At 39.2% G+C, this 8822-nt stretch overlaps 1 protein-coding gene across 1 annotated transcript in view; it reads left to right on the forward strand.

Annotated features, from left to right (window-relative positions):
- Nucleotides 1-4: 4 nt before the first annotated feature.
- NPTX2 (neuronal pentraxin II) overlaps nucleotides 5-8822 on the forward strand; it is a gene marked incomplete at its 5' end in the record, with an annotated part of 9523 nt that continues 705 nt past the window's right edge. The window contains 5 exons of the mRNA XM_010003331.1: nucleotides 5-178; nucleotides 1399-1615; nucleotides 4834-5078; nucleotides 6588-6767; nucleotides 8610-8820. Coding sequence (XP_010001633.1) covers nucleotides 5-178; nucleotides 1399-1615; nucleotides 4834-5078; nucleotides 6588-6767; nucleotides 8610-8820 — 1027 coding nt within the window. The remainder of the gene's footprint in view (nucleotides 179-1398; nucleotides 1616-4833; nucleotides 5079-6587; nucleotides 6768-8609; nucleotides 8821-8822) is intronic.

The following is an 8822-nucleotide window of genomic DNA, read 5'->3' on the forward strand; positions in this document are numbered from 1 at the left end:
GACGGGGAAGCTGAGCCGCTGCGAGGGCGCCGACGGCAGGTCCGGCACGGGGTCGTGGAAGAAGGAGCTGGGCAAGGGCAAGGACACGATGGGCGACCTGCCGCGGGACCCGGCGCAGGTCATCGACCAGCTGAGCCGCACCATGCAGACCCTGAAGGACCGGCTGGAGAGCCTGGAGGTAGGGCCGGGCTGCGGGGGGAGACTCGGGACCGCTTGATGTGGAGCGGCGGCTTTGGCCCGCGGGCGGGCACCAGGGTGTGCTTAGTCGTTACGGAGATAACCCCAAACTGACCGAGTCATGGGAGTGAGTTGCTTGGTTGGCTTGTCTTGGGTTTTTTATTATCTCCTTGATTTAATGATAAAGAGGGCTCCTCTATCCCACCGTGTGTGAGGAGATGATGGTTTTCCTGATTGTTAACAGCTTAGTTTCTGTATTAATATGTCTAAATCTCTCTTTCTGGGAATTTCACTTCATGGGGCAGTCAGGACTTGGCATATGGTGCTGAACTGACCGGTGGTAATGAGGAGATTGTGTTGTGCAGGTTGTGATGATAAGATGTGATCTATTAGAATAATAATAAAAAATCCCAGCCTAATTCTGTATGCCTGTGAAATGAAAAGGCATTTGGTCCAAGCCCATTGATAAGTAGTTTTCAGGAGCCTTTGGACAGTGCCCATGGTTGAATGGCACACATGGAAATATTTTATAGAGTTTATTCCCACAGGAAAAGTGCTTGAGGTTGTTTTGCTTTCTACACTGCGAGAGCTACATGCATGTCATCCTGCTGTCCTCCAAACAGGCAGTAGTGATGTGACTGTGGCAAGCAGCTTCCTAAAGGCTGTTTGTAAGGGCACAACACTCTGGAATGTTTTTCAAGAACAGTTTTGAATGATCTGCTAGTATAACATTCCTTTATTACTGTTGCTGTCTTTTTGAGGCATTTTTTTAGGTTTGTAGAAGAGGAACTACACTAGAATAATATGACAGGTGGAACTTAATTTTTTATTTACAGGGAAATAATAGTTTTCCTGTTTACTTGTGCTGGCAATGTCACTTGCAGTAAGTAAAGCAAAAATTGACTCATGTGTCACATGTACACACACTAATGGAAGTGCATCAGACCTGGCTCCCAACGTTGATTTTATTGACCTTACATGTATGAAGACTCCTTCATATGAAATGCTGGAAGCCTTTAAAAAAAGTGCCCTTTTATTTCAGGACCTGTTTAACTACAGTGCTGATAAAAGCACTGAACATGACAAGTGCTAAAAAGCAGTGCCTCTTTTGTCCTTGCTGGAGAACTTGGTGATCTGACTTTCTTCCCTTTGAATCAGGAGGTCACAGTTTTTGTTTGAGAAATTACTTTTTTTTTCTTTCTCTTCTGATTTCCTCTCCAGCACCAGCTCCGAGCCAACGTGTCGTACGCAGCGCTGCCCAGCGACCTTCGGGAGATGCTTCAGCGGAGGCTCGGAGACCTGGAACGCCAACTGCTGAGCAAGGTGGCTGAGCTTGAGGATGAGAAGTCTTTGCTTCATAATGAGACATCAGCCCATGGGCAGAAGACGGAGACGGCCTTGAATGCCTTGCTAGAAAGAGTGTCTGAATTAGAAAAAGGTAAACTGCACAGAATCTAAATGCTTCCCCAGGCTGATTAATTTTGTTTTCTCCCTTCTATTGCAGTAGGCTAAATGTGGACCTTGAGGGAAAGACAGTTAAGGTCCTGGATCAAATGACAGTGACAGTGCAAGTACTTGTATTCCTTTTTTCCTTTTGTCACAGACTTCAGGCTTGACAGGCCTCTGCATGGCTTTGGCTTCCTGTCTCTTAATTTGGCATATGTGGGTGGTTAGGATGAAAGCCTTAATGTTTGTGGGATGGAAAGGTTTGTAAGGAGGCAAGTGGAAATAGGAAGAGGTATGACATTAGTGTCAGGTAAATACTTAGGTAATGTCAAGTACACATCTAAGCCTGTCTTTATTTGGACTAAAGGCAATTTGGATTAAATTTAATTAGCACAACTGCCTTTGTAATTAATAGCATTTTATACTGGAAGCATTTCCTGCTGGTGGTCCTTCCTGCTGTTGCTGCCTATGGCTTTGGGTAGCTGCACAGACTTTGTGTCCTATCCTGAGCAATAACTTTCAGAGTTTACAGTAGGCTACACATAATGCTACTGGGGGGTACTCTTTTAATCCTAGTCATTTATTCAGGTACTTTGATAAATTATTACTGAGATCCATACTTGAGTCAAGTCTGTTTATTTGAATTGCGGTGCCTGTGGAAATGAGCTAAAGAACAGAACTATCTTTCTTTACTGACTATATATTCCCTCAGAGTGGACTGTGTAGGACTAGAGTACCTGTAAATATCACTGCCCAATCTTTAAATGATTTTCCAAGGTGAACAGGTCCTCTGCTTAAAAGCAGCATAATGGGCATGCTTTTAAAATGGTGCAAACATGAGCATATCTCATTAATTCTAAAATGCAGCCTAATGGATCCATTTGTGTAATATTGTGTCTGCTTCATTTAAAAAGTGTGAAGGAGAGGAGAAGGGAAGGAGGAAAAAGATATTCTACTGGCTCTGTCATTTAGACAAAGCCTAAACTGCAACTAAAATTCTGGAGAATTTAATGGCCTGTTAATGTCTTGTGTCAAGTATGGCTAGTCCTTGTCTTTGAAAGATGTGAGTCATATCAGCAAGTCATCAGACACAGAGAGTGGTGGGAGAACAAGAATGTGTAATTTAGGTTAAAAACAGCCTGTTCCCACCTTCATTTTTTGTATGAGGAGAGAGGTCCGTCTTAAAGTCTTCAGGGAATTGAAGAATTTGGGACAGGAACCAAGACACATGCTTTCTTTTAGTTGTGTAATTTGCTCTCTATTACAGTTCAGTTTAGCTGTTCTGTGCCTTTTGTTTCCCTGAAATCAAAGTGAGGGTGATAATGATCTAACAACTTAATTATTTTGTAAACTGAATGCAGACAATACTTGAAGTGATCTGAGCTTTTTTGAAAATAGTATTTCTATTGTGCTTTTTTTAATGCCATATTGTTTAGGATCTCTTCCTGCCAACTAACTAGTGTGTCATAAACTCCTCATTGTCCTGAGATTAAATGAGGAAGAAAGTGAAGTTATAAGGTGAACTTTGACACTACAAACTTCAAGTTTTTATGGTCTGTAGTTGTGACAGCTGCCTTTAGTTGCCAGTGGGAGTTTGGTTACCAGAGTTTGAAGTTTGTACAGCAGTTGTGATTCTCAAAGTCTTACGGCAATTCCTTTACTGGTTGTCTCCACCAACAGCAGTAAATGATGCATTAAATAATCAGGACTTGGTGGAGGAATGACTCTTTTTCCCTGGACTTAAATGTGATTCTTGTCATTTGGAGTTGTGCATGTTTTCAAGTCATGAGAACATACTGAAAAATATAAAAAATATTGATGTTTTTTATTCTTTTCCAAGCCATTATTGCTTCCCTAAGTTCTTTCACACAGTGACTAATGCTTTTAATAGACTATGTTTCTTTTGTTTTATATGTGTTGTACCAGCCTAGTGGAGGTTGCTCAACATTAGCCCTAAGACCCTGAGGTTGTTTGTTTGGGTTTTTTGCTTAGAATTTAAAATATTTCAGTTTTTGGTCTGTAAGTTCCTCAAGATGGATGCAAGCATCAGACAAGCTTTTTTCTTCCACCCCCTCATTCTGTGAAAAACTCAGTCAAAACACTTCAGTTGCTTCTGAGAATGGGAACAGCGAGAATGCAAATGGTTTAAAAATTACAAATGAGAATTGTGGCAACCTTCTGTGACAACAGCTCTTCATTTGGATTGGAGTGTGAAGTTTGGCAAGGGAATTGAACTTCTTTCAGAAGTGTGAGCAAAGGAAATAAGTAGAACTTGGAAGAACAGGTTGCTAAATTGTGGAAAATGACACTACTGTAGGACTGTGGGATTTTTTTGAGGCATAATGTGATATTTCCCTTAATATGCAATTCTAGAAAATAGCATGTAAGCAATTACATCAGAAGTATACACAAACTATATAATACAGAATATTGCAACTTGAGAAAGTTTTTGGCTTAAGAGTTCCCAATTTCACGAACATCTCTGGAATATCTCAGTGGTTTATATAATATATTTTAGAAAAAGTTAAATATTAATTTCTGCTTTTATGTTAAAACATACATCTGTTGTTATACTTATTAACTTTATATTGCATTTTTCTTCAGGTCACATTGAACTTCAGCTTTGTTTTTGTTCAGGCCTCCTCCTCATTTGTCTGTGGAACAGAAATGAGTTCTACTGAATTTAACTCTGCTTTCTGGAATATGTCAACTTTTTCTTATTTCAGATTGGCAACCCAAAATGACAGTAAACCTATTTCTCAGCCTACTATCTCTGAAATGGAGTGGCTGCTGCTAGCTCAGTGTGTAGCATTAGTAGGCAAAGAAATACTATTTTTTGAAGCACTGTAATGCTTTAATAATGAGCATACCAGAGAGTCCATATTTAGTAACAGTAAATATCTGTTAAAACAGTTTGAGTTGTTTGAAACAGGGAGTCCTCCAGTCATGAGCTAAGCAATTAAAAAAGAAATTACATAACAGCCTCTCATTAGTTATGTCATTTATAACATTAACATGATGTGTATAACATCCAGTTGCATTTTTCTGTGTTGCAAAATCAACGTTCAGTAATACTACTGCAATAGTTTTAACCTAAATTGGTTACAATTCCAAAGATTCTCAACATGAATTATATTGTTTCTTAAGCTTAATTACAAATACATTGTTTTGTTTAATGGTAGGGGTTTTTCTTCCTCAATGTAATTCTAGGTAACAGTGCATTTAAGTCACCTGATGAATTCAAAGTCTCCCTTCCTCTTCGTACAAACTACTTGTATGGGAAGATCAAGAAGACCCTGCCAGAGCTGTATGCTTTTACTGTATGCTTGTGGCTGAGATCAAGTGCTTCTCCTGGAATTGGCACTCCATTCTCCTATGCTGTTCCTGGACAGGCTAATGAAATTGTCCTTATAGAATGGGGGAATAATCCAATTGAACTGCTAATTAATGATAAGGTGAGAATCGACTAACTCTTCTTTATTGCCTTCCTCATCAGAATAAGGCTGGAACCCTTGGTTTCTCTCTAGCAACTTCTTTCTCTGTGAGAGAAGCCAGCTCTGGGTCTTTGGGATGGTAGGGTCAACTTGTCTGTTGCTATCCATCTGTTTGTTTCAAGTTCACAAGAGTACTCAAGACAAAGTCAAATGGTACATGTGTTTGTGTGTTGAGACAAAAAAGCATGACCTCTAGATGTACACATGCTTATGTGTGTCTTCTGAATTTACAAGCAGATCTTGGCTTCTTGTTTTTTGTTTTGCTTTTTTTGTGTTTTTTGTTTGTTAGGGTTTTTGTTTGGTTTTTGTTTTTTTCTGTTTTGTGAAACAGAAGCAATATTTGAAGTCACACTATTGTAAAACCTGTGAGATCTAAACCAGTTTCAATATTTCCATCTTTCTAATCCTAGAAGTTCAGATATGTTAAAATGAATTTTGCAGAAGACAGCAAAAAGCATGTAATTGTGGGTGGTTTTGTTATGCTTAGTGATTGAACATCAGTTTAAATGCATTTTTTTCAGACTTAAGATAGTAAAAGCAACAACTGTCTCACACTACTTCATACTCCAGGTTTCTGACAACCTTCAGAATGAGGCTTGAGGAAAACAAGTCATTGAAATTTGGCATTAAACCAGATTACAAATAGCTCCTTTATCCTCATCTTCAATTAGGCTTCCTAGTAACATGCTGCTCTCTGAGGGATCAGGTGTTTACAGATCTACAACACAACTTAGTGGTTCAGTCATGTGGCTAGTTAAGGACTTTTAATAGCCCTATCATTTTCCCAAATCAATAAAAGTGAAAAGCCAATTATTTTTAATGGTTTGGGGAAGAGAAGGAAACTTAAGTTGGCTTATCCTTAGCAATAACTTTCTCTCTTCAGTATTATTAATGTTCTGTGAGGCTTTTCTTTCTCCCATATCACAGCTGCTCTGTAGCATTTGTGTCTTTATGTTGACTTGAGTAAATTTTCAGATTAAATGCCTAAAGGAGCATAATTCCTCCTTTATTTGGAGCTCTGTGTTATAGTTCCCACATTTTTTACTAGAAGCAAGCAGATCCATTTATCAGTTTTTACTGTAAATGGTGCAGTCAAAACTGCAAAAAAAACCCCAACAAACCAAAAAAAGGTTTTAAGAGAAATGTAACATGAGAACTGGGTGGAAAGTTAGGACTAAGCACTGATATTTAAACAACAAATGCTGCAGATTAGTATTCAGGATCAGTGGACTGATAGCATCTTAGATTCTGGTACTTGTCACTTGATTCTAGATGAAACAAAGGCTCACATTTGAGATAAAAGACATGGCTGTATTCCTGAATGCAGGAGAGCTGGGACAAAGTGGAAAGTTGTGGACTAACCTCTACCTCTGAAGTTCTTGCTTTTGAGAAAATACTGTCCCTCTTTAAGTGTTGTGCTTGAACTGGTAGACTTGATTTGCAACATGCAATGTTCTTTGTTTTTTGTAGGTTGCCCAGCTCCCTCTCTTCGTTAGTGATGGAAAATGGCATCATATTTGTATAACATGGACAACCAGAGATGGAATGTGGGAGGCTTTTCAGGATGGAGAGAAGCTTGGTACAGGGGAGAATCTTGCTCCTTGGCACCCTATTAAACCTGGTGGTATCTTGATCCTGGGTCAGGAACAGGTGAGTGAATGACTGTGTTCCAGGGTTTAAAAAAAAAAAAAAAAAAAAAAAAATCAAAGCTCCCCAGACAAACAGCAGGTAAGAGAAAATGTCTCTTTCTCAAAAACTTTGTCCTGTTGTATATGCAGTGTTGGAAAGAGTGAAACAAAGCAACAAATACTTAATGCAATCACACATTATTCCAGTTATTAAATATTCAGAATATTGATGTTGCAGCTATTCCCATTTTGGCTCTTAATGCTGCAGTGTGCAACTGTGCCAGTGATCTGAATAATGCCTTAAATTAAATCCTTTGAGCTGGATTGCTGCTAACTAGCAACGTGGCCTCTGAAGTTGCTGTTGTATGAGCAGTCAAAAAGGAGCTTGCTGCAAGTGCACCAAGTACAGTGGCTTTGATTTGTTACTTTTTTTTTTAATTGAAGCCAAATTGACTGTTCCCCTTAGCAGCTTACTGGTTTATTCCAAGAATAGTTAAAGTGTTAGTCCTTGAGTCCCAGAATAGACCAAGGAAAATATGTTTATGGGCATGAGGGGGCCAACAGCTACAGGGCACTGAAGTGCTTGTGGGTATATCAGGATCTTTCATAATTGGGCCTGCTATGGAGAACTCCCTCCAGACTGAGTTCTGCATCCTTTCAGGTATGTAACATGCTTAGAATAGTGGAGCCTCACGCATTCAGAATTTGATGTTGACTTTTAAAAATGAGTCTGAAGTCAAAGGGAAGAACTCCAAATCAGATGTTTGATTTCTCAGTAAAGATGTAGGTAAATAAGTCTCCTAATGCAAATACTAGTCAAGTTTGAATATTAATGCTGCTGGTAGAAAGTATTCATGAGGTTAAGAATAAGTAATTTTGAAAACTGGAAAAAAAAACCAACCCCAAAGGATTTTGAATCTCACTCTTCTAGTCAACATCTCATTAAGCTACTGCCTGCAAATTGTGCTGCTCTTCACTTTTTTCCTCTACCTGTTCTTTTTATGACTATACATATAGTAAAAAAAATAATATTAATATTGTTATAAGTAGCAGGGAGTAGCCTTTTTCTGGGATTTCCAGGTTCACAGTGGAACAATGACAAATGAGTTTTGTCCTGGTACTGATTGTAGTAGATACTGATCAATGACATAAATTACAGAGTGGTAACTTCATAAATAACAATTCTATATAGCAGGTGCTCCAGCTCACTATTAAGTGGCTGGCAGCTTTTCTGTAACTCTTTCATACCATTTACTTGTACTGTACGTAGTTCTACACTATGCTATCAGTTTTATGTTAGTGTTAGCACAAAATGTGTGGCTTCTGTCCCTGAGTAGTGAATGAAGCAAACAATCACTTTTAGCCTTATGTCGCAGCAGTTTGAGTTAGTAATTTGGCCTTTTTGTTTAGATCCAAAGATGCTGTCTTACAGGCCCTGCGGAACTTGTCAAGGGCTGCAGTTACAGTTTAATCTATAGCCATAAAGCTTTTGGAGTAATCTTGCACATCTATACAGTTCTTGCTGAAGTTGTCCTGTGCCAAGCTTGAAAAACGGCTCCTAAATTAGCTACAACATTTTAAGCTGCCTTCCTGCTCTACTGCTTGGTTATGTATAAGCCTTTGTGTGATGGTATATGGTTGCTACTTCTTGCTTTTAATTGTTTTGACACATTTCAGATTGGAGCTTTTCACTGTTCTGTAAAACATCTTGTTCAAAGTAGCCCTTTTAGAAACTCATTTGTTCATCTCTATGACCTAGCTCTGTGCCTCCTTCTAGCAGTGTGGCTGGGGGAGAGGGTCTTCGAGTTTGAAGAAAATGCTGAAATAACCTTCTCATCTAATCCTAACTCTTGTGTGCCTAAAGGACACAGTAGGAGGAAGATTTGATGCAACTCAAGCCTTCGTTGGGGAGATGAGCCAGTTCAATATATGGGACAGGGTCTTAAAAGCTGAAGACATCATGAATATTGCTAACTGCTCTATCAACATGCCTGGCAACATCATACCCTGGGTTGATAACAACGTTGATGTGTTTGGAGGTGCTACTAAATGGCCTGTGGAGACATGTGAAGAGCGT

This window comes from Chaetura pelagica, unplaced genomic scaffold, assembly GCF_000747805.2.
Source record: "Chaetura pelagica isolate M959 unplaced genomic scaffold, ChaPel_1.0 scaffold138, whole genome shotgun sequence".
Lineage (NCBI taxonomy): Eukaryota > Metazoa > Chordata > Aves > Apodiformes > Apodidae > Chaetura > Chaetura pelagica.